We start from the raw sequence: 26764 nt of genomic DNA on the forward strand, positions 1-26764 counted from the left end.
AATTCCATCATTAAAGAACCAGCTGGAGCATCAGGAAACAGGTGGCAGTGGCCTGAGGGGACAGGACCAGTAAATTTTGACAGGGGAGAGTAGGGGACATGTGTTTGGAAAATCAGCATCAGAGAAGCAGTAGACCTTGGTGGTGGTGGTGGGGGGCGCTGGTGCAGATGAGGAAATGGGGGAGGGAGTAAAAGGGGGAGGCGGACCCCTGGTGTGCCAACCAGGGGCAGTCTTTCCCAAGGGAGGAGCTAGGGCCAGCAGGGGGAGCGCTTCCCCACAACAGCTCTGGGAGAAAGCGAAGACTGCAAAGGCCAGCCAGCCTCTGGTGCCGCAGCCTTACCTCTTCTTCAACCCTAACAGTCTGAGGGTGATGCTACCCCACATTTGGCAATGACAGCCCCCCTTGGGGACGCTCCCACTGACCCCCTGGGCGGAGGGTGTGAGGTAAAAACGCCTGGCCTGACTCCTACCACACCGGTCTTCTCTCTCCTTCCCTGCCAACCCTGAGCCCTGCCCACTGCCTGGCCCCACACTGGTTCCTGTGACCAGTACTGTCCTCAGTGTCAAGATAGTGAGAGCTGTGCTGAAGGGAGCCTGGAACAAGGCTGTATTTAAGCAAACACACTTCCTTTAGAGTGCAGACAGCAAGGGCCCATTTCCTCTGACTCCACAAAACACAGCGACCCTTGAGGCAGGGATGGGGTGGGAGTGGGGTCCTGCTATTTTCTCGGCAAAAGTTTTCCCATGGGTTGAATAGAAAAATCTCCCTTTGGTAAGGTGAGGCGTCACTGCTCCTTCCTTGGGTACTAGCTCATCTTGGCCCTGCTCCAAAGCAAGCTTCTCCCCTCTTCTCCAGAACCAAGTGGATTCTGTGGCTGTGACCTACCTCCGTAGTCCGGAGGCCATTCTGTTTCTGGGTCAGAGGGCCTGAGTTGAGGCTCTGGGGATTCGGGCACTGGGTCCCACTGCTCATCTTCTTGTCTGGGTTGGAGGGTCCACCTGGGGCTGTAGATCGGGGCACACCATTGGAGGACAGTCCATCTTCCAGCGCACCTTGGGGAAGGAAGCAGAGGATGGCACTGGAGTCTTACACATGAAAGATGCTGCAAACAATTCCCCAGAGTGTGGGGGGAAAGCCACAAAGAAGAAATACATCACCACAATCCCACCATGTGGAATTACCCTTTCCAAAAGAACACGTGTGGGGGGTTTTAAAGATATATATATATATATATATATATATATATATATATATAGTCTCCATGTCCAGTGTGGAGCCTGATGTGGGGCTTGAACTCATGACCTCGAGACCAAGACTCAGACACTTGACTGAGCCACCCAGGTGTCCCTTGTTGTGTGTATTTTTTTCTTTTAACAAAAACGAGATTTTAAAATAATTTTGTAACCTGAAACTTTTACTTAACAATACATCAATGACATTTTTCCATGCAATTCAATATTCTGCCATACTAGTTTTCACCCACTTAGTCTGCCATCATATGGATGCATCACCATTTATTTTTAATTTTTTCTAAGTGGGGCTTGAACTCATGACCCCAAGATCAAGAGCTGGATGCTGTACCGACTGAGCCAGCCAGACCCCCTCCTGTTATCATTTATCATTTATTTAATCCCCTCTAGCTGGATATTTGTTTTCACAATAAATGTCACTGTGGTTGAAAAGCCTTACATTTAAAGCTTTATTATTATTTTTTTAAGATTTATTTATTTAAGAGAGAGAGAGAGAGAGCAGGGGAGGGGCAGAGGGAGAGGGAGAGCATCTCAAGCAGACTTCCCAATGAGTATGGAGCCTGGTGCAGAACTCAATCTCACGACCCACGAGATCACAACCTGGAGCTGAAATCGAGAGTTTGACGCTCAACTGACTGAGCCATTCAGGCGCCCCTTAAAGCTTTATTCTTAATTACTTCCTTAGGATAAATTCCTATAAGCGGAGTTACTGGTTTGAAGTTTGAAGGTTACACGGTTTTTACAGCATTCCATCTCAAAGTGTTGGACTAAGCGTGTGTTCTTCCAATAATAAAGGCCAAGAAGTGACAGAATGAGGTTTAAATAAATGGCGTCCCTGAAAAGCAAGAGGCTACACCAAGGACTAACAACTACATGGTGGGAGAGGACCCGACTGAACAGAGAAAAGGTGGTCTAGGAAGCACGAGGGGGAATAGCAGGTGGGAGACAGGAAGTGGCCCAAGTTCTGCAGTAGCCACAGGGAGGCCAAGGCAGCCGTTCTACTGCTCCAGCCGCCGAGGCCGGTTAGCAGTCACGGAGCCCTCTGTGAGGTGGGATATTATGATAGAACAAGAAATACATACTTGGTCTTTTCCTCCAGTTCCTGCCAAAGACCTCCAAAAACTCTGGTCATTTCCTGAGTGACAGGATAATAGGAGTATCTTTTTGTTATAACATTTGGTCTTTGCTCCAGTTCATGTCACAGAGACCCCTAAGTCCCTTGGAATTTTGTGGGTGATAGGAGAGACAGGACCACCATTTATTCTAATGAAGTAACTCTCGCAGGTCCCCTGATAGCTTCAGGATGGGGACTGGTTGCCAGAAAGACCTAATCCTGACTAAGAGCTTGGAACTTTCAGCCCCACCTCCCAAACTCTGGGGAGGAGCTAGAAATTGAGTCATTTGATCATGCCTACATGATGAAACCTCCGATTAAAAAAGCCCTTAAATAACAATGTTACAGGAGCGTCCAGGTTGGTGAAAGCATCCATGTGCCAAGAGGGTGACAAGAGGGTGACAATTCTGTTCCTAATTCCACAGGAACAGAATGCACTTATGAATCTTCCAGACCTCGCTCTATGTACCTCTTCACCTGGCTGTCCTTTGTATCCTTTATAATATCATTTATGATAAACTGGCAAACATTAGTAGGGTGTCCGAGTTCTGTGAGCCATGCTAGCAAATTATTGAAGCTGAGGAGGGGATATAAGAACTCTAATTTACAGCTGGTTGGTTGGATGTACAGGGGGCAGCCTGGGATCTGGGATTGGCCTCTGAAGTATGGGAGGCAGTCTTGTGGGACTGAGGCCTTCACCTTTGTGGGGTGTGCTGACTGTACATAGTTGCTGTCAGATTTGAACTGAACATGCAGTTGGTGTCCAGAAAGTTGGAGAACTGGTTGATGTCGTAGGAAAAAAAATCCCACACATTTGGTGTCAGAAGTATTGTAAGCAGAAACAGCACTGAGAGGGGCCTGGCTCAGAGAGGAGGGAAGTACTCTCAAGGGCTATGACCCCTGAGAGGAAGAGGAAGAGAAAATCCATACCATGAAGGCTGGCTCACGGGAAACAGTGCCAAGAGTTAGGCCAACAGTTTCCATCCTTGCCTTCCAAGTGCTTCTTAAAAGAAGTAGGTGCAGCTGACATTCTACAGGGAATTTCAGCTGCACAATTAGCACAGAACAGGATTAAACAAACATCTGGAGAAGGCCAACACCATAAAAGAGAGACAGCAAACTTTAGAGTGGAGACCTCAGAAAAGGTAGCTAACAAGGTATGCAGCAGAAAATTTTAAATAAATGCCCCGAAAAATGAGGGAAGATAAGGTAAGCACAAAACGAGGACAAGAGTGGCTAAAGATATTTGAAATAATAATTTTAACTGTTGAAATGAATTTTTAAAAACTCAGTAGAGAAGTTGAATACCAGGACAAACATAAAGAACAAGTTAATCAACTGCTCCAGGGATTCTCCTGAAGGAGTGAGTGAAGGGATGAAAAACACAATGGGAACAAAGGATCAAAATCCATTACAACCTCAGTCAAATAGCAGTTCCAGAAGGGGAGAGTAGAGAAAAATGAAGGGAAGCAATATCCACAGAAATAATAGTATTTCTCAGAACTGAATGAAGAAAGATGCGAAACCCCAAACTGAAATAGCCTACAAAGATTTGACAAGAGAGATGAAAAGAAAATCCAACCTAGATAGATCTTAGTGAAAATTCAAAAACTGTCAAATAACAAGAAAAGCTTTAGAAGAGGCAAAGAAAAACAAAAAAGCAGAATGAAATTGACATTAGACTTTTTATCAACAACCAATGGATGTAAGAAAATATGGAACAGTGACTTCAAGATTTCAAAGGATATGCACTTGGCAAAGTCTTCCGCACTGCCAAATTTACCTCTAGAAATCTCCAATTACCCTACTGCCTTCTCCCAATAGTAAATGAAATGGCAATATTCCCTAAACCCACACAAACCCTGAATATTTTCTTTTTTGTTCCTTATCTTTGCCAATTTAAGAGGCAAAACAAAGTATCTCACTGCTTGGATTTACACCGCTTGATTTACTAGAGATACCATATTATTTATGTGCCTTATTGGCTAATTATGGGGGGCTTTTTTAAAATTCTCAAGTCATGTGCCTTTCTTTTGGGGTGTTAGCCTGGGTTTGCTTTCATTCAAACTTACGGAAAACAAACAAAATCCTTTCACAGAGTGTTGAGAACTTACTTGCCGTGAGGCACGCATCAGAAGCACAGCAGGTCTGATGTACAAAGAGAGGGAAGGCTGGTTGACTAGACAGAGCTGGTGAGGCTACAGTCCCAACACGGCTGAGGAAGCAGTGATCCAAAGAACACACACATCCACAGGGCACCCACCTGTTTCACAAAATGCTAAGAGGCTCTCAACTGTGGCAATGGGACGGAGATCAGAAATCAAAATATCGGAAATAGAAAATGGTGGGCCTGGAGTTTCCTGACTGGCAGGCTGTAGTACATCAGGGCACTGTGGACGTGTTCCAGATGTGCAGAGACATGCATTCTTTCAGCTCAGCTTGCCCCACATCTTTGGGGCACCCTTCCTCCATTAGCTGGCAGCCTACCCCTGTCTTTTCTCATCTTCCCTCCATCCTACACCTAAAGGGCCTCGAATATATGTATATGGACCTCCCCACCCCCTGCAGCACACATATTCAATCTCCATCTCTAGTTGCCCCGTGGCCCATGGGAGTGCTAACCTGGAGAATGAATCAGGAGAAGAGGCCCATGAAAAACCTGGAAGCAGGCTTGGCGTGATTTGAGCTGGTAATTCCAGGGTCCCAGCACCCACAGAAGAATCTAGAACAGAGCTTCTCAGTGTGACCCAGGGACTAAACTGTTGTTACTGGTCTGCTGTGGCTTAAGAATAAAAACTGAATGCAAGCATTTAGAAATGTCTATGGTACTTGACATTACTGGGACATCAGAGGGTGAACTTGTGTGATTGAACTTCTCTAATTCAATAGGAGATAGGTCAGTTCCAGGGCTGTCAGACTCATAGAGTGAGACCCAAGGGGTTTGAGCTGGGTATTAGCCACAGCAGTAAGACCACACATTTGTCTGTGATGGACTTAGAAAAAAAGCAACTGATCCTGAAGGAGGGCTGGGGACTTTGTCAGGTATGTCCCCTTGCCCTATAGGGAAGAGTGGGACCAAGTGGTGTGGGGGCAGAAAAGGGAATATAGGACTGAGAGAGAAGCCCCACCTACTTTAGTCCAGGGCTGAACTGCCTTCAGCTCTTGGGGCTACTGAGTGGGACTCAAGGCTAGCCAGTACTACCTTCACTATTTACCACAGTGGGCCATAAGAATGTTACCGTTTTCTGTGCTGTCCATGACTTGGTATCTGGGTTAAAGGTAGGTAAGAGGCCCTATTGAGCCATCCACTGAAAGCACCATGGTGCTTCCGGCGTGGTAGGGATGTCCACCCCCATGTCTTACTCTGAGACATTCAAGACATGTATCTGACCCCAATCCACCCCATGCTCATGGCTGGCTCCCTTCCCCATCAATGCAACCCAGCTGCTAACCTGGGAGGAGGAAGGCAAGGCAGAAAAAGGAGGCTGGAGGGACAGGTGCCAAGAGCAGGCAGTGGAGAAACATCCCAGGGAGGTAGAAAGGCAACAGGAAGTGGAACCAAGCATGAATCAAAGCTCCAAGCCTCTGGCAAATGCCCTATTGTTCCACAGGATTTCACTTACAAACCACAAAATAAAAGATAAATTACTAAGAATTTCAAGAATGCCACAGAACATTAAATACTAAGTACAGAGCCCCTTCCAAGCTCGGCAGAACCTGTGCGGCCGCACAGGTTGCACACCCATGAAGCCAGTCCTACCAACACTTAAAGATCAAAGCAGAGTAGCTGTGGCTAAGGTACAAATGGCCACTCCTGCATTCGCAGCAGCCCCTCCATTCCCTGGGCATCTCTGCTCAGCCGCAGGGTTCCTAGGAAAACTGGAAAATCATTCATTTGATCCAGTGTTTTCAGTTTTCGTTGGTGGCTAATCAAAAATTAGAACTCTGGTTTCTTTTTTTTTTTTTTTTAAATATTTTGTTTATTTATTTGATAGATGACAAGTAGGTAGAGAGGCAGACAGAGAGAGAGGAAGAAGCAGGTTCCCTGCTGAGCAGAGAGCCTGATGTGGGGCTCGATCCCAGGACCCTGGGATCATGACTTGAGCCGAAAGCAGAGGCTTTAACCCACTGAGCCACCCAGGTGCCCCAGAACACTGGTTTCTTAATCCCCAATCCAGGGACTTCCTCATTGATTAAATAGGAATAACAATTCAACAACAACAACAACAATAATTCCAACTTTATAGACCATTGTAAGGATTAAATAAGATAACGTATATAAAGGTTCCAACATGTTTGGCACATACATTGTACTAATTTTTATATGGCCTAATACCACTAATACCACTAATGTCTCCTCCATTAGCTGCATTAGTTACATACTATTTATGAGTCATACGGCGTGCTAAAGGACTGGCCCACTGAGCCTGATGAGTAAGCAGAGAAGCTAACTGTGAGCCGGATTATCAGCCCAATACGCTCAGGAGGTATGAACAGAAGGTCAGGAAAGGAGAGGGGGGCATTTACTGTTACTTCTACCTACCATAAACTAGGTGATTTTGCTGCATGGCTTTAAGTGAACTGGTATTTGCTAGTTCTAAAAATAATAGATTCAATGTTAGAAAGTTTGTGAACTATAGAAAACCACAAAGGAAGAATAATTTCTACCTCACTGCCCAGAGTTATCTCCTATTAACAAAATGCTAAATGTCCTTCTGGCAGACGCTATTGGTGTCCATCCAGGTCCACCTACCTGGCCCCTGCCCCCAGCCCCCCAGCCACTGTGGATGTCAATGGCTAGTAGCTCTTGGCTGCCCTCTTCTCCTGAGGCTTGCCATAGGCTGAAGGAAGCCCCCTTACCAGGTCAGGCCTGACCAGTTACATCGGGTACAGCTCATGGCCAATGATCAATTAAAAGTGTACTGACGGGGGGAATGTACAACAGTGCAGTCCTCTTGCCTCTGAGCAGGACAATTTTGTCCCTTTGCTCCAAAGCAACCTGTTGGATCAGGCTGAGGCTAGACTAATCCTGAAACCACATCTCTGCCCAGCTCCTTCCCCTGGCTGGTCCTACTTCCCTATTCTCTCTCTCACACAGTTCCCCTCCCAATAGTGTCTCCAGGAGTCACTTACATAAAATCCCCTTCTTGGCCTTTGCTTCCAGAGAACCAAACCTAGGACAGTGTGTAAAGCCTGCATGCTGGATATATTCCTTCTGCTCCTCTACACTCACTCTCCCCTCCTCCCTACCCTGTTCTATGTTTCAGAACACTGACCTGAATGAACCACATCAACAGGCTCCCTCATCCACTGACTTCCATTCTGGTTTGCCAATGGGCAGCACCAGCTAGCGAGCAGAGGGGTCTAGAGAAGCACACTGAGGTCGGGTCTTTGCTCCCCCAGCTCCCACCCTGCAGGGTCACCATGGGTGCACTGTGTCCTCTATACACTCCTCCACCAAAAAAATGTACAGAACCAAGAAAAGCCAGAGAGACTGTGCAATTAGGTTTCTGATGACTTCTGGGAAGGCTCAGAGTGGTGAGAACGGAGGACAGATGGCACGTTGTTGAGTAGGAAGTTACAGATGCTACATTGGTCAGGGCGCTCAGCTACAAGCAACAGAATTGACTCCAGTGAGTTAAAGTAGGAAAGCAATTTATTTGAATGGTCTGAGAGGCTCTCAGACTTTCTGGAAGGGTTGGAGGATGAGGCATAGAGGTTATCTATTCAGGCACAATGTCCCAAATCCCTCCATGGAGCTTGTCCTACCAAGCCCTACACCCTGGAACCTGGCCTCAGCATTGCTGCCACACTTGTAATAACAAAGTATTGTTGTTTTTCTGAAATTCCTGAATTTTATCTGGCAACCCTACCACAGGCAAAGCACCCCAGGTGGGGGGTGGGGGTGGGGGGAGAGGGCATTGTTGTGAAAGCTGCAGTGCAGTAGACTCTGAGCTGCACCTGAAACTCTGCTCCATGCCAGCCCTCTCAAGCCTGAAAAATGGGAAAGTGACTCTTATTTTACAGGAGAAGAAGCTGAAATTTAATGCAGGTTCTGTATGTTTCCAAAGTTTGTGGTCTTAGCAAGTATTCACATATCCTTCAAAGAAAAAATAACAAGTAGGCAGTTCTCCAACTTTAGTGGGCATGAGACCCACCTGGGGTGTCCGTTAAAATGCAGATCCCTATGTCCAAACCCCCAGAATTTTGGATTCAGTAGGGGCCCAGGAATACGCATGCATTATGATTAAGTTCCCTCCACTCTACCCACTTCCAGTGATTCTGAGACGTGGAATTCTAAAGACTGCACTTTTAGGCTCCTGACATGGAGACTAGTGCTTATGCTTGAGGGTTACATGTAAAATGCCCAACTATATTTCTTTCCACAGTGAACTCATAGTAGTAAATTGAGGGACATCTGTGTGCCCTGGGGGGTATGTCTTTGTTTGACGTCCTTCACAACATTTTTATTCTATCCAGAAGACCAACCAAATCACTGACTTTGCCAAAAGATGGGAAACAGCTGTGTCCAAAGCTCGCTGATAAGTTGCAACCAAGGACTTCTTGCCAGTTTCTTGCTATTTTGGAAATGAGCTGGGAAGGGAGCAGCACAGAAAAGTTAAGAATGATAGCTGGAAGCCATGTGGAGAGCAGGACAAGGGGAAACTGCTCCGTAACCCAAGCACCTCGTTTTCTTTGGTGAAGGTGATCTCTGCGTCCAAAGTCATTGAAACCACCTGAAAGTCATACCCTCAATGCCTGAAAACCGAAGTGTAAGACACTAGCTGTCTCTCTGGGAAGAATCTCCTCAAGTCACATCAGATGAAACTCTGGCTCATGGGTGTCTGGGCTCAGGCCCTGAGCACCCGGCTGAAGATGATTTTAGCTGAACCACAACCACGCAGCCACTTAGAATTGGTCTACCTATTTTTCAAAATCAGCTAAAATGGAGGGGCATCTGTCATTTCTTCAGTCTGATGAGTGATTTTTGAGCACACACTATGTGTAAGAAGCTATGTTGTTTTTTGTAAGACTAATTTCAGGAAGCCCTTTTAAAATGGTGAGCAACCCCTGCATTTGAAAGAATGAAACTAGACCCCTATCTCACACCATATATAAAAGTTAACCCAAAAGGGATTAAAAAAAAAAAACAACTAAATGTAATTGCTAAAACTATAAAACACTTGAAAGAAAACAGGCAGAAATCTTCATGACCTTGGTTAGGCAATGGTTTCTTAAAATGATCCCACAAGCACAAACAATAGTAGAAAACCGACCAATTGGGCATCACCAAAATGTAATTCTGCATCTCAAAGGACATCATAAAAAAAGTGAAATGACAATCCACAAAACAGGAGAAAATTTTTGCAAATTTATATCTGATAAAGGACAAATAACCAAATGAAAACATAGGCAAAGGATATGAATAGACATTTCTTCAAAAAAGAATGCAAATGGCCAATAAGTGCATGACAAGATGTTCAATATCACTAGCTATTGGGGAAATATAAATCAAAACCATGAAATACTACTTCACACGCACTGGAATGGCTTTAAAAGAAAAAGGGAGATAATAACAAGTGTTGGTAAAGATATGGAGAATTCGGAACCCTCAGTCACTGCTGGTAAAAACAGTGAGCCTACTTTAGAAATCAGTCTGGTAACTCCTCCAAAGGTTAGACAGAGAGTTACCATATGTCTCAGAAATTCCACTTCTAGGTATATATTCAAGAGAAATGAAAACCCACGTCCACTGAAAGACTTGTACATAAGTGTTCACAGCAGGGTTATTCACTGTAGCCCCAAAGTGGAAACGCCCCTAATATCCAACAATGACAGATGGATAAATAAAACATGGTATAAACATACAATGGAACAGAATTTGGTAATAAACAAAATGAGGTACTGATCCATGCTGCAACAGCGATAAGCCTTGAAAACATTATGCTAAGTGAAAGAAGCCAGTTACAGGTCACATAGTATACTACTTCATTCATATGAAATGTGCAGAAATAGGTAAGTCTCTAGACAGAAAAATAAATTAATAATTGCCCGGAGCTGGGGGTGCTGGGGGGAAATGAAGAATGATTACTAACAGACAAAGAATTTCTTTTTAAGGTGATGAAAATGTTCTAAAACTGATTGTGCACAACTCTGAGAATAGACTAAAACCCACTTAATTGTACACTTTAAGCAGGTCAATTGCACAGTACGTGAATTATATAGCTCAATAAAGTTGTAATTTTTAAAAATGTCAGCAACACATTTTGGAATGTTATATTGACTGAAGAAAAGAAAGAAGCACATTTGACTTTGAACAGCTATGGTTGGGCAGAGAAAATGGCCAATGGACTTGTCCAGTCTACAGGGGATAACAGCAGTTCAAGTCTAACAGTTGCCCAAAGCCATGGTTCCTGACTAGGAGGGAACCGGAGGGCCCCTGTTCCCTGAGATGAGTTGCCAGCCTATCACATCTGCCCTTGGCCATGGGCATTGGTGGTGCAAATGGCTTCCCCCTGGTACCTGCAGCACACAAGCAAGACGCCTGCTGAGGGCAACAGTTGAACTGAAAAGATCCCAGGGAGAAGCAAGGGGAGTCCCGTCTGCCCTCAGTGAATTTAGGCAGGTCTGGATTATTCTTTCCCCAAAGACACACCCAAGAACAGCAAACAAGCTGACTGAACTGGGAGGCAGCCAAAAGGAAAAGATCAAGTTCTCACTCTCGTTCTCTGTGCTAATGGTCTTGGAATCTGTCCGTCTAGCTCGTCCCTCTCTCCCTTTGATCCCTCCTTCACTCGCTTCTTCCTCATCATCATAAGTGATCACTTATCTGTTCTTTTATCCTCTGTCCTTGAATTAGCCAGTCATTTGAAAAACAGTTTTCCTGTGCCTACGATGTGATGTGCCAACCACTCCGCGGGAGCTGGGTTACACCCGTATTTGCGGAGCAGGCCACCTGCAGTCTCCTAGTGAAATCCTCCCTCCACCCACTTTCCCTTTCTTCCTGCCTCTCTAGTCTGCACTAAACCCTCCTGTTCCACAGGGGAGAGGATAATGGGAGATGGATGGCAAAGGCTGAATTTCCACTGGCAGGGGGAGGCAGAAGATAAGAACTGGAACTGGCGTTGACAATGATCTATGACAGATGGAGGGTGAGGCAAGGTGGTGAACATTTCGAAGATAATGCATCATATCCACGCAAGCATCTAACTTCCCCTTCCTCATCCAAGCAACCCCTGTACTGGCCGGATCCCACCTTCTTTCTTACTCAGGCTGAAACTGCCTCTCTAGGGAATTGTTTGCCTGAGCAATGCCTGACGAGCAGTGCCCCCTCTCCTAGGTGACAAATCGCTGGCTGGGAAGGAAGTCCCGGGTTGTAGCGGGGAGTCCCAGGGGGCCCCTCCAGGGCCTGCTGCCCTCCTTGGCCACAGCCCTGCCCATCATGGCCCCATTTCTGCTGGAATGGGGAGGCTTACTTTGATCTTTTATTCCTACCCCACTTCCTTATGTGTGCAGACAAAGTGTGTTGGCTTGTGGCCTGACTCCTTCCCACAAAGTCGGCAGATCTAATCAGTAAGGGATTTGAAAACAGCCCAGGGTTGCACCTAAGACTCCTCCAAAGATGCCTGGCCCCATGCTAGTCTTCATGGCCTGCCCTTCCTCTTTTTTTTTTTTTTTTTTAAAGATTTTATTTATTTATTTGACAGAGATCACAAGTAGGCAGAGAGGCAGGCAGAGAGAGAGAGAGAGGAGGAAGCAGGCTCCCTGCCGAGCAGAGAGCCCGATGCGGGACTCGATCCCAGGACCCTGAGATCATGACGTGAGCCGAAGGCACTAAGCCACCCACTGAGCCACCCAGGCGCCCCTGCCCTTCCTCTTTTACTTAGTGAAATTTTTCTTTAAGGAAAGAGTCTCCCAGTAAAATTTTCCTCTCTGTTTTCTATTTCTATGGTTTGGTTCTGTTTCTATGGTATGGTTCTGTTTCTATTCTTTGGTTAATTTTGAGGGATGGTTAGCCCTTTAAGGCAGGGGCAGCTTGTTTCCTGGATGCTTTTTTTTTTTTTCCCCCTTGCCCTTTTCTGAGTTTAATGCAACAGTTTTTCCAGTGGGCTCTTTCCAGGTTGGCTGTAGTGGGCCCTTAATTGTCCTTGTAGGTTGATGTCAGAAATTAGGCGATACATCCTTATTAGATAGAAGAAGTATATGTGAGGCAAGCAGAACTAGGAGATTTAAGTCAATTGTATTAATTCTTGACATTTTAAAATCACCCAAAGAAATCAATCAATCATCTAGCATCTCTAAGTGCCTGCACTGTCTAACACTGGGCTGCTCTAAGTGGATATAAAATATCTGCCTACCTGAATTCTTTATGCTTCTGTCCCTTAATTGGAAACTTCACAGTAGTATTTAAAAATCACTGAAAAATAGGGGTGGCTGGGTGGCTCAGTGTAGGTTAAACCTCTGCCTTTGGCTCAGGTTGTAATTTCAGGGTCCTGGGATTGAGCCCCACATCGGGCTCTCTGCTCAGCAGGGAGCCTGCTTCCCCCCACCACCTGTCTGCCTCTCTGCCTACTCATGATCTCTGTCCACCAAATAAATAAATAAAATCTTTAACAATTACTGAAAAATAGAGCCATGCAAAATTTAAAAACCAAAATGTCTGTCTTCTTAACTATCAGAATGGCAGAAGTTAAGTCTGAAAATATTCAATGTTGAAAGGGTGTGGATTCATGGGTTCCCTCACCGGTTGCTGGTGGGAGTACAAATAAAACAATTTAGGAGGTCAACGAGCAGAATCTATTCAAGTTTAAAACACTCACGCGTTTATGAGTCAGTGATCCCAGGCCTGTCTACTGTGGAAAACCTCTCACCACTGCACAAAGAGGCCTACTGAGGACATTCTTTATCCCACTGAAAGAGTGGAAAATGGAACCAACAGAGCCAATCAGCAACTGGATAATTACTAAATAAACTGCTTTACCTATACTATAGAATTCTATATAATTTAAAAGCATAAATATTTATACAAACAGAAGTGCAATATATAATGAGTGGAATAAGGCAAGTAGAGGACAAATATGGAAAAATGACAGCTTTTATGTAGGAAAAACACTGTTATGTTATACATACAATGTGTGTATGTATATACGTATGCATGTGCACACACAACAAGCTGATAATGACGTTTGCCTCTGAGGAAAAGGCAGGGAACCAAGATCAGAGGGTGGTTAATGTGGGGCCTTATCTATAACATGTCTACTTTTTAAATATATTCTTTCTGAAATAAAAATGATTTTTTAAAAAAATAGAACCATGTCATATTCTGCCTTCTCCCATTGGTAATGGCTTTGAACCCACCTAGAATATCTGGCTATTTATCTTTTAGTATTAGATCATATTTAATTATCAAATACACTATCAAAAATAGTGATCAAATAGAACGACACACAAGAATAAGAACAGGACACAAGCATTGACACGTTGCTATTCGTCGATGCTACGAAGAAAGGTCGACCGTTTTAAAATCAAGGGGTGAGATGTGTAACTGCAGGGCTGTCAGTTCACTGGGCATCCTATTAGTGAATGTGGATGGAACTAATTACAGCTGTTGGTTAAAACCTGGGGATCACTTACATGATGGAAATCAGGCATGGTTAGTCCCCACAGGGGAGAGGATTCTTGCACAGTGTTTAGAAGGAAAGACTGGGAATTGTTGATGTGACGATAATAGAAGAAATGAAATGAAACTCCCATTTGTGGGCTTCCACTGAGTGCCAGCCCATGCTAAGAGCCAAGAATATAAAGACAGGAGGCCTCCTGAAAGGACTGGTAGCTAAGAGCGTGGCATTGGAATTTGGTTCCCAACTCTACTTCTCTGTCGCACCAACCATTTAAGTAGGTCTTCCAATCCCTTATTTTTTTCAGAAGAGGAGAGTGAGGGTCACGGAGCTCAAGGACTCCGCCTGGGGTCCTGCGCCTGGGGCTGGAGCCAGGCTTCCACCCCAGGTCCGTCAGACTCTACAACCTCTGCTTTCAATGCATTTGTGTTTACTCACATCATTCAAAAAACAAAAGCAACAAAAAGAAAACCTACAATGAATCATGTTCTCCCTTTTCAAGGCCAGGCAATCACAGAGATGTATGATATCATCAAAATAAATGAAAGCCTTTTTGTTTGTTGTTTAAAAGATAATCCACATCTTAAAGGTCTTACTCCTCAGGGTGGAGCTGGTCTTTAGAATCTGGGTGCCTGGGTGGCTGCTGCAGTTAAGCCTGTGTCTTCAGCTCAGGTCATGATTCTAGGGTCCTGGGATGGAGCCCTGAGTCAGGCTCCCTGTTCAGTGGGGAGCCTGCTTCTCCCTCTCCCTTGGCCTGTGGCTGCCCCTGCTAGTGCTCTCTATCAAATAAATAAATAAAATCTTCCAAAAAAAAAGAGTACTTAGAATCCAAGAAACTTGCCAGCAGATTCAAGTGGGTGGCAATGAGGTACAGACAGGAAGATGAGTGTTTAATTAAACTACCTTGATGCATTCTCTAGCCCTCGGAACCCTGAAATTGTTGCTCTGCCTGGTCCTCAGCCCTCTAAGTCACCTACTAAACATTCATCACTTGTCCTCAAACATCAGAAGCCACTGCCAAGGCTCATTTTCTGCACTCAACACCTTCTGGCTTCAGGGGCGCAGCCAGCTGGCCTCAGGGAATCTGTACTCCAGGCAGGATCCCGACTACTCACTCCGGGATGGGAAAGAATTCCAGAGACGCAAACAAAACAGGTCCCGGTGATCCAATCAAGGGGACAGAGGGGCTGCAGAACAAAGGGAGAGATAGAGGCCTGTGGATTCCACTCCCCATTGCACAGCCAGAACAATCTTTGAGCACTAGGCATCTGATCCTAGCCAATCCCTTCAGCGAATTCTCCATGCCTTTGGGATAAAGTCCCAAATCCCGGGGTGCCTAGGTGGCTATGGGACACCTGGGTGGCTCAGTCATTGGGCGTCTGCCTTCAGCTCAGTTCCTGATCCCAGAGTCCTGGGATCGAGCCTCGCATCGGGCTCCCTGTTCAGTGGGAAGCCTGCTTCTCCCACTCCCCCTGCTTCTGTTCCCGCTCTCGCTGTGTCTCTCTCTGTCAAATAAATAAAATATTTAAAAAAAAAAAAAAAAAGTCCCAAATCCCCACACGTCCTGCAGCGTTCCACGTGAGCAGTCTTGCCTCTCCTGGCTTCGTGAGTTTATGCTCTCCAGACCATTCTCTATGTTCCAGCCTTACTGGACATCGAAGGTACCTCACTGCCCTTATCACGCCATCCCTTCTACTAGAATGCTTCTTCTTTGGCCTGGTTAATTCTCTGCCTCAACTTGAACATGACTTCCTTGCAGGAGGAGGGCAAGGGGGCTTCCCAGACTCCTTCCTCACACTAGGCTGGGTTCCCCTAGTTCTGTCCCAGAGCACCCCGTACCTCTTTGGAGCATCCAACCCGGGTGGAGTTTTTTGTTCCATGCCTGCCTGTCCCACTAGCCTGGTTGCTCCGTAAAGACAAGGGGCATGCCTATTTGGTTCATCACCAAGCGTGGCCTATATTAGGCATTCAAGAAATGTTTTTGAAAGGGTCCTGAACCACTGAGGCAGATGCCAGAGCTCAGACCATCACTGCAAGAAGAAGCTGCCATTATTGACCTCTATATGTTGAGTGTTCTCTCCCTTCTGTACCCAAAGGCTGAAATTCCAAAGGAAGCAAGCGCAAATGTGAACCAGGCTTGCTGTTCTGATTACTGTGCAGTTATCAGGGAGTGAAGCAAAGAGAGGACGTCAACAGTGAAATCAGCCTCCAACAGACCTGTCCTATGACGCAGATCATTCTCCCCACAACATTTTCAGGTTGCTATGGCTCCTAAGGGCTCCCAGTCAAGGCTGGCATCTTTCCAGGATTCAGGGCTCCATGCAAAGACAAAGACAGTACTGTAGGTCTCCCCAGACTCCATTTTCACTGTGGGGGTTTGTGCTGCTAAAAGGAGGGATGACATCTCATTGTGAACACCACAACCCTTTGGCGGGAGCAGCTCTCCAGCAATCTCCGTAAGGTCATGCTGAACTGAGGAGCAAGAAGGGTTGGTGCGACAGGGCTGGGCAATGCTGTTGGGGGGGCTGGCGATGGTACAGGCAAGAGGTGAGTCACACTGGGCTGTCCCTTCCTCTCTCTGCAGATGGCTGCACTGATGCTAGAAAGGGGAGGTTTGATGATGGGGCTCTGGAATCATGCTGATGGCCTGACCCTTGGGCCTCTGATTCCAGGATGGAAAGTCTCCAAGGGCAACTTGGTGTAGAAAAGGAAGGACTCTCCAGCCTCCAAAATGTTCCCTCCTTTCTGCTGATGCCTGAAATTCCTTACCTGGGGGACGGTATTCTTTATACTACAATTAGCACTAAGATTTTAAAAATTTAGTTAATTCCAGGAGAGGGACATGGTAACTTAAGTTCACCGCTCTCCATGTCTCCCAATTATTTCAGAGCAGGAAGGATTCTTTTTTGCTAGAATGACCTCACGGCTTCTTCTGGGTTTAAGAATCCATGTAAAACAGGGGCGCCTGGGTGGCTCAGTGGGTTAAAGCCTCTGCATTCAGCTCCGGTCTTGATCTCAGGGTCCTGGGATAGAGCCCCTCATCCAGCTCTCTGCTCAGCAGGGAGCCGGCTTCCCTGCTCTCTCTGCCTGCCTCTCTGTCTACTTGTGACCTCTCTGTTAAGCAAATAAAAATGTTCAAAAAAAAAAAAAAGAATCTATGTAAAACAAACAAACAGTAGTGGAAAGGAAACTGAAGAAAAGAGTGACATTCAGTTGATTAATTTAGTAGGGTTTAGGAGGAAAAGGAACAGGAAGCAGAAAAGTGTGGTATGGGCAGAAGGAGAGAGGAAAGAGACTTGGGGAGAGCGGAACCACTGCCTGGTTTGTAAAAAAAAAAAATGTCTGAGAGTCAGGAGTTCCAAGACGTTTTGTTGTGCAACAAAAGTAAATTCCTTACAAACTCCTGCCATTTGTGACAATAGGGATGAACTTGGGAGGGCATTATGCTAAATGAAACAAACCAGACAGAGACAGACAAATACTGCATAGTACCACCTCTCTGTGGAATCTGGGGGGAAAAAAAAAAAGCAGGATAGAGAGAAAGAAAAGGAAATAAAAGAAAAAGCTGAACTCAGATTGGAAAAGTGGCCACCAAGGGCTGGGAGTAGGGGAAACAGGAAGTGCCCGTAAAGGACACAAGCTTCCTGCTGTGAGGTGAGCAGTCTGAAGATCTCCAGTGCGACGTGGTGACTGTAGCCGATGACACTGCACTGAATCACTGAAACACGCCGGTGTTCTCTCTCACACACAAACAACAGGTAAGTACATGAGCCGATAAATGTGCTAATTAATTCAATGGTGGGATCCTTTTATAATGGATTTCAAATCATACTGAACACTTTAAATATCTTTTAAAAAGATTTTATTTATTAATTTGAGAAAGAGCACGAGGGTGAGGAGGAGCAGAGGGAGAGAGAGAAGCAGCCTCCCAGCTGAGCGGGGAGCACAACGTGGGTCTCGAGCACAACATGGGTCTCGAACCCCCGGATCATGACCTGAGCCAAAGGCAGATGCTTAACTGACTCCACCACCTAGGCACCCCAAACATTTTAACAGTTTTACAGTTTTGGGGCACCTGGGTGACTTAGTCGTTAAGCGGCTGCCTTTGGCTCGGATCATGATCCCAGGGTCCTGGGATGGAGCCCCACATCAGGTTCCCTGCTCAGTGGGAAGCCTGCTTCTCCCTCTCCCACTCCCTCTGCTTGTGTTCCCTCTCTCGCTGTGTCTCTGTCAAATAAATAAATAAAAATATTTTAAAAATAAATAAGTATCTTACAGTTTTGTCAGCTTTACCTTTTTAAAGCTAAAAAAACTCCTTCCCTTGTGATAGTTTTCTTTGTCAGACACAAGATTTGCATTATTTTTTTTCTTTATTTCATATCTCTGAAACTGACTCTATTTTTTTAAAGATTTTTACTGATTTATTTATTTACGAGAGAGAGCACGCACAAGTGGGGGGAGGGGCAGAGGCAGAGGGAGGTCTCTCTGTGGGAGAAGACTCCCCACTGGGCAGAGAGCCCAATGTGGGACTCTATCCCAGGACCCCAGGATCATGACCTCAGCTGAATGCAGACACTTAACTGACTGAGCCACCCAGACACCCTGAACCTGACTCGATTTTGACACCAAACCTCTTGGGGCCCTAAGAGTCTATGTGCTGAATGACTTAAATGTATGTTCACTCAACATATGTCACCGGTGGCCTGGTGATTGTTCACCCAGGAGGAGTGTGCCACAGTGGGGCAGGTAATGCCTCTGGAGCCAGGCAGCCCTGGGTTGAAAGCTCAGCTCTGCCTCTTGCAAGCTTTTTCTTGAAGTGACAAAATAATAACATTCACTGTTTGTCAAACGCTCTACGATGACGACTCCCATTTTACTCACTGCCTCAGAGAAGTCAAGCAACTTGCTCAGAGAGGAACAAATGGCCCCAATGGAGGGGCCAGGACTCAATACTCAGAACTCTGTGACTCCAAAGACATCTTGTGCCCATCCACTGTCTCTGTCATTGCCCCACAACTTAGCCTCACTAAGCCTCCATTTCCGCGGATACAAAATGAGAATTCGGATACTGGCATCAAAGGGGAGTGATCAAAGAGCAGAGTCGGTGCGCCTGGCCCACGGTAGGCATTGCTCTCACAACTCCCCACCCCCAGGCACAGCCAGGTGCAAAGGCTGAGTTCAGATCCTTTCCGGAGAGCAAGGGAGGGCCCCTGGGTGAATGAAAAAGAAGGCAGAGGAGCCACAGCAACAAAACAGTGTCATCAAAGAGCAGCGTATCACGTGGACCACTTCGTCCCAGATTTGGTCAGAGGGTAGCAACTCCTGAAGGATCGGAGACCCAGAGCTGGGGGGCCCCAGGAGGCCAGTCAAGAGGATGGAAGGCTGAGCTACAGTGGGAGCCCCAGATTGCAGACCAGATTGCTGTTCCTGAGGGTGTGCCCACTGTGTGCTAGTAGAGGGGTGATACAGGACACACGTGCGGAGGTAAAAGATAAAACATACCATTCACAAGCACCTGCTGTGCCTCACCTTCTTTGAAGGACAGACAAGTTGGGGCTGAATAGAAACAGAGCCAAGAAAAACTGACCATGGGGGAGTGGGTCATGCCGCCATGTGTATTTCCTGCACTTTTCAGTGTGCCAGGCTCTGCTCAAGGGCTGGGATGCAGCAGTGAAGGGGAGAGGTACTATCTTTGCCCTTTGGTGGTGATATTTGGGAGGTGGGGAAGAGAGATGTCCAGGGGGTATCACTGGTGGCCAAGTATAAAGCAGGTCAAAGAGAGGCAGCGGGTAAATCACCTGAGGGTGTGCTCACTGTGTGCTAGGAGTCTAGATGGTGTCCTGTGGGCAACAGCAGCCTTGAGACGGTGTGGGGACCCATGTGAAGAAGGGCTCAAGCCTGGAGGCAGGGAGTCCAGGAAGACGAGCCTTTCCTTGGGAGATCTGCCTCCTTCCAGAGCTTCCCTAGCCATCGGAATCCATTTTTGAGATGATTATCTTCCCAGTTGCACTCACCAAATTGGGAACCATTCTCAGAAGGCTGTCACTGGTAATTATGCCGCTTGAGAGTGACGGGTTATGCCAAAATATGCATCTGACAAGTGCGATGGAGTATTTAGAAAGAAAGAAGGAAAAAGAGAAAAATAATAGTAAATTAACTAGGATAATCATCTGTAACCACAATCTCGATGCAAAGGATATCAGTAATTTCAAAAGGACACAGCCAGAATGAACAGGATGAATCTCAAGAGCCCACTCACTATGTAACTCACTGTCAATGTTTAAGTAGTTGGTGATATCCAAAAATCTCTTCTGTAGCAGCCACATAAGACCGAGAAGTTGTGGGGTTTCTGTAGGAAGCATACATTTAAAGCCTCCAAAGGGTCCAGTTTGATTTTGTATTTCGGAAATGCAGTAACTGGCTCTTGAATCCTCAGTTCCTGTCTGAGCAGCTTTCCCCAGATAAAAGCAGGTTTAAGCTTCCTTTTTCATCTGAAGAAGTCAAGTTCAAGCTTCCCCCTTCCAACAAGTTCCTGCAAGGTTTTGGGAGTAGGTGCAGCTGGCTTCACTTTAAATCATGTTACCATTTTTTATGTTTCCAGGAGGAGGTGGCTTTTCCAATGATGTTTGGACACCACCATCTGTAAAGTCTGTACTACCGATGTGAACTAATCCCACCCTAAATGCACAGAATCCATTTTGGAACAGTTTTGCTTAATTTAACATACTAGAACCAGGGGATGGGTAGCTTGAGAAAAATCAAAATTCCTTCCAAGGATTTCCCCCCCTGAGACAGTCTTTTTTCCGTGTAAAACAATCGCAAAACTGATTTTTCTTCAGCACTCCCATTCAAAATATCTGGATCAGACTTCAGAGATGTATGAGAATGTAGTTAGCCCCGAGGAAAAGTTCATGAATGCCAGGTTCACACAGGAACACCACAGATGCAGTACGGAGACTGGCTTACTCAGGCCCCACACTACTGACACCCCCCCCAACACACACACACCCCGCCACAGCTTTGTACTTTCTGTTCAGGAAAAAAACAAAAAACCAGTACCTGATGGTTCACGCATCACTGAGAAAATGGCCACTTATCTAAAAATCTTGTTCCCTACTCTCTAGTACCTTCCTCTCTCAGAAACTACATTCATCCTCACGGCGTAGCTCACATTGGATACCCAACTCTCTGCTTCTTTTGGTTCATCTCAACCAGTATTCCCTGAATCCCAACACGTGCCAGGCACTTCCCCAGGCTCTGGTGACTCACAGAGGAGGCATACTTCGCCCTGCAAGTCCTCCCATCTAGTGAGACGTCCAAAACAGAAATCAACGTGGTGCTTATAAATTGAGTTGTTCTCCTGGTCCAGTCTCAGAATGACATTATACTGAAGAAAACAATGGTCAACACTTGTGAGTTATCAGAAAGTAATCTAAATCCTTTATTTGCCTTTCTCAGAGAAAAGCAAAGAGAGTTTCCTTTATAATCCCCTGCAACAACTTATATTATTCCTAGATAAATACTGAATTAGTAATTGGGAAAATGAAATTATGGGCATAATGAAAATAAGATGAAAAGTTCATAAGATGTGGGAGATGACGGATTAAAGATGAGGAGACTGGAGGAAGGAAAATTGGTCAGGACCGCTACACTACCTGGAAGCCAGAGGTGATGAGGACCTCAACTTGAGCAACGCGATGGGGAACAGATGTGTGGAGAGACTGGGGGGAAGAGAAGGGATTCAAGGCAGAGATGCAGACAGTTCTGCAGAACCGGCTGCAGTCTAACTTTCCCACCTGGAAGCCCCTCAAGTCACTTTAGACTCAGTATGTCCAAATTGAACTTATTATCTTCAATCTGGTTCTCCTGGACTCTCTCCCCTCTTGTCAGTCATGCCACTAATTTTCTAGCCTCTGACCTTAAAACATGTTAGTTTTATTTCCTTTCCCTTTTCCTTCATTCCCTGTAATCAAGTCAGACACTAAGCCCTGTCACTTCTTCCTTTTATACCCTTCCCATAGAGCTCTCGGCCCCCCACCTATGCCTGTTGGAGAGCTCCAATGCACCTCACTTCCAGATTCTTGCAGCAGCACGGAACTGGCCTCCTTGATTGCAGTCTCTCTCCACTGTCTGGAATGTGCACGTCACGATAGGAAGATGAATCTTCCTCAAACACGGCTTTCTTCCTCATTGCATCAGATCCAAACACCTCTGCCCGGCTTTCAAGCGCGCCTTTGCAGGGACTCACTGTGACTATCTGGGCTTGGTTCCCATCACATACACATACCTTACCCTCCAGGCAGGATGGTGTCCTTAATGCCCTGCCCGCCCACTTTGGCGTCACTACTCAGGATGACCCTCTATCTGGCAGGGTTCTTCCTCACTCCTTCACCGTTCTAGCCTGGCGTGGGCAACACTGATCAGTGTTTGCTCCACAACCTAGGCATCTGCAGTCAACATCACACAAAATAGCGCTCAGTGATTCCCTCCTTGTTCCAAGGGCCCATGTTTTCTCTCCCCAATGAAGCTATTCATTTATTCAGGAACAAAATCTCGGACTTTGCCCAGCTACTGCTACCAACCCGGGAAGAAGAAAGATCTCCAGGGAGTTTTGGCATTTTGGTTTTTGCTCTTATTTTTCTATATTATTCTCAAATGGAGCACGAGAAATATAACAATAATTTGTGACCAATTATTACAATTTGTTCTTTAATTCCTTTTTAATTATTAAATAATATATTTTATGTAAAGCTAAACTACAAGGCAGGTTAAAGTCTTGAAACCTCTTGGCTAACGTGAACATCACCATCTCTGCAAACTACAGTGAATACTTTATCAGAAATTTTTAATGGTTCTAAAAATGAGCAGAAGGGAGTGTCTATTTATAAAGAGCCCACTGCATGTCAGGCACTGAATTGGGTGCCTGGCTTTTCAAAAGCCTCACTACTATCCTGAGATAGATGCAAAGACATTTTTTTTTCCTTGAAAGTATTTTTTTTATTTTAAAATCATGCTTTTAAAAAAGCACAGATAGGAAACACTCGGATATGAAGTTGAAGAAATGCACTTTAAGGTCTGATGGCAATTAAAAGCATTTTAATTGCCACGTTTTGACTTTACAAAGAAAATAATGAAACATTGTTTTAGAAAGTTGCCAAGTGAAATCACAATGTGAAATTTCACAGGCAGTTTTAGGAAAAATCTGAAACATGAATAAATTACGATATAGAAAACTGTAAGTACTCGTTATAGTCAAATACATCTTGGAGCATCATCAAGCAAAAATCAAAGTGTTTACAAATTTCATGTACTGAAAGGTATAGGGAAAGGGAAAGGGAAAAACACTCCAAATTATGTGGCTATAAAAAGCATAACTAGAGGAACATGCAGGTACTATCTCCTTTCCATCAAAGTTTCCTTAGAACTCCCTACACCTTCCTAGCCCCCAGCTCCCCACACCGTGCATTCCAATTTGCTTAAAGATAAAATTATCAATCCTTTCTCATCTTTTTTTTTTAAGGATTTTATTTATTTATTTGACAGAGAGAGATCCCAAGTAGGCAGAGAGGCAGGCAGAGAGAGAGATTAAGGAGGAAGCAGGCTCCCTGCTGAGCAGAGAGCCGAAGCAGGACTTGATCCCAGGACCCTGGGATCATGACCTGAGCTGAAGGCAGAGGCCTAACCCACTGAGCCACCCAGGTGCCCCTCCTTTCTCATCTTTAAAGGATATATTCTTAGGGGGCCTGGGTGGCTCAGTCCCTTGAGCTACGGACTCTTGATTTCAGCTCAGGTCATGATATCAGTAGCCATAGATGGGATCCTCTGAGGATGATGCCTGCGTACGTCTCTCTCTCTCCTCTCTCTTTCCCTTCCCTACTTGCTCGCACGCTTCCTCTCTCTCTCTCTCTCTCAGATAAATAATATCTTAAAGAAATAAAATAAAAAGACATATCCTTCCTTAGAGAGTCTCTTCCGGATCTCCCTAACATTCCCACAATTTGTCTGATAGTCCCTAAGATTCTAAACCACGTGTGGTGGCCTTTTCTCTGCCATAGGATATCATTTTCCCAGGAAGCCCACCCTCCCACTTTCAGACTTGGCAGTCCAGTAGGAGCACGTGACCCAGTGCAAAGCCAATCCCCACTCTGTATTCTCAGGGACCGCACACGACCCCAGCCAGTAACTCTCAGGACCCCTGCAGGAGCTATCCTGAGTCTGTCTCTTCCCCGGTAGAGCTGAGTTTGGAACTGCACGGTTGGGTCTGTGGCAGCGGCCTGACCTGTGCAAGGGGAGGCCCTTTCAGAGGATGGAGCCCACGCAGAAGAATGCGCTTGAGAGAAGGAGAGGGAGACATGGGTTCCTGGCACTGTGTGAGCCTTGAATCCAGCCTCACCCCAAACTAACACAGTCCCTTGTTTTTGCTTAGTGTTTTGTTCTGTAGCACCTGGGCATTGATTCATAGAAAGTGCTCTTGTCTGAGCTGAAGCTGGAATGCACACCGGAGCGCAGACATGGCGGGACAGACTGGTGGGGACCAGCAGCACATCTATGTCAGGGCCTGAGGAGCCTCCTGAAAATAACTTGCCCTAAGCAAAGAGGAGCCAGGCCCCACAAGCCTTACCCAGGGAGAAGAGCCAAGCCTCAAGGTCAGAGGAAGGACAACTTTTAAAGGCAATCATTGCTTGTCCCTAAGACCTGTCTGCTGTCCACGACCTGACCCCAGGAGAGGACATGAGCCATAAGCAGAAATTCAAAAAGCTCCTTTTTGAAAAATTATTGAAGACATAGGGCCCAAGCAGCATTACGTCACAGCATCACACAAAGTGGGGAGTGAGGTTTCTTTCCTACTGTATAACTCTGCTTATTTGGAATATCCTGGCTCTAGAGCCTGGTCTCTCTGCCTCAGCACCGCTGACTTTCAGGGACAGATTCTTCTTTGTTCTGGGGGGCTGTCCTGAGCATCGTGGGGCATTCGGCAGCACCCCTGATCTCTGTCCACTTGGAGGTCAAGAGCGCCCATCCCCCTGTGGTGACAACCCAGAATGCCTCCACACCTCGTCCAATGCCCCCTAGCGAGCCAACCAGCCTGGCTGAGAGCAGCTGCTTTAGCAGTACTGGTGGCTGTGACACCAGGAGGGGAGGAATGCAGACTGGAGGCAGCGGCGAGGCGCAGCCACAGAAATAAATGTGCCGGGAAGAGGGGCCAGGGCCTGGCTGTGTGTGGAGGGGAGGGCGGAGGAACAGTGAGGAAGAAGACAGTTTCCAACTCAGAAAGCCAAAGACAAAAAGCAAAGAGAGAACCCCATGGGAGCAGGAGAGCAGCTGGCTCGTCTGCCCGGTGAACCACACCCTGGGGACCCCTGAACTACTGTGACAAACTGCGAAAGAGCTTCTCTTCTCCCTAAGAGAACAAGTGACGGCAAGAAACGGTGAAACAGGCTCTTTGCTTTTCACAGGAGCCGATTTGTCCCCAGAGGCCAGTGAGACCTGAGGATATGTGAATTGAATTCAGACAAATGCTGTAACTTTGAACCTTATCAAATAGCCTAGCTTACCATTACCCTCAACTCCTCTGTCACAAGTAAACTTCCCCATGGCCACAGGAGGATACATTCCAGACTCCACTTCTGGGGCTGGGCATTCAGGTGTGGGTGCCGGGAGACTGAGAAAGCAGGAAGGTGTCTTCTGGGCAAATTTAAGAGCAACTTTTAGGGCAAATAAAAGAGCATCCAGGACAGCAGGGAGACCCACCTGGGTGAAGAGGAGGCACTGGGGCAGATGGAAAATAATCCCTGTGGGCAACAGAAGCAGGTAGGTGACAAGAAACAAAGCCCTTTGGAATCTTCTAAAGGAACCAGATTCCTTCAATCACCGCAGTTTTCTTCACCTCTTCCATCTGGTGCCGAGGTACTCAGTGTGATGAGGATGGGCTTTGCTACCAGACAGACCTGCGATCCAACCCCTTCACCCTCCCCTGTTTGTTGCACGAGCTCAGGCAGGTCCCTTCTCAAAGTCTCAGTTTCCTCATCTAAGGCAGGAGCAAGAGCAGGCCTGCTGCTTAGTAGGTGTCCCACCACGCACTAACTGACCCTCCCTAAAAGGAAGCCGGAAGTGACTCCCGGACATGGGCTCAGTGGACGATGCTTATGGGTGCTGTTACTTGGCAAGGACCACAGGTGGATGAGGCTTGCCCGCCCCCACCCCGGGCTGCAGGAGCCTGACATCTCATTCTTTAAGCCCACATGTTTAAATGTCAACAAAGATTTAAATTGTGTGCAAGTATACAATGGGGTGCGTGGGCTCCAGTGAGGACTAATGTGAGACCCCAGCAACAAGTGAGGTCTCATACAGAAAAAGAGATGGAAAGTGGGCCCCATTTTGTAGGCGTGTACTAAATGGGAAAGGAGATGAATTAGTGAACGCAAGGTTCCTGTGGTGGTCCCTCCCACAATGCCTTGTATTTCAAGTTCAAGGCCCTTAGTACATTTGTGACTCTCTGATTAACAACTTGGTTAATGTTTGTCTCCAGTGTAAGAGGATAAAGCCTTATGAGGGTAAGGACTGTGTCTGACTTTTCTCCATTTTAACGGAAGCACTAGCACTTAGAAGATATGCCAAAATAATGTATATCTTGAATTCCAAACAACACATTTTTGTTTCTGAAATTATGGTATATTTTGATACACCATATCAAAATTGGTATTTTTTGTATATTTGGTATATTTGTTAAAATTGGGATATTTGATATACCGTATCAAAATCAATTTGGTATAAATTGATG

General features: G+C 46.0%; 1 protein-coding gene across 1 annotated transcript in view; it reads right to left on the reverse strand.

Annotated features, from left to right (window-relative positions):
- Nucleotides 1–26764, reverse strand: part of BAALC (BAALC binder of MAP3K1 and KLF4) — an 84150-nt gene that overhangs the window by 14235 nt on the left and 43151 nt on the right. The window contains exon 2 of the mRNA XM_044245172.1: nucleotides 887–1053. Within this exon, the coding sequence (XP_044101107.1) occupies nucleotides 887–1053 (167 nt within the window). The remainder of the gene's footprint in view (nucleotides 1–886; nucleotides 1054–26764) is intronic.

The sequence above is a fragment of the Neovison vison genome, chromosome 4 (genome assembly GCF_020171115.1).
Source record: "Neovison vison isolate M4711 chromosome 4, ASM_NN_V1, whole genome shotgun sequence".
NCBI lineage: Eukaryota > Metazoa > Chordata > Mammalia > Carnivora > Mustelidae > Neogale > Neogale vison.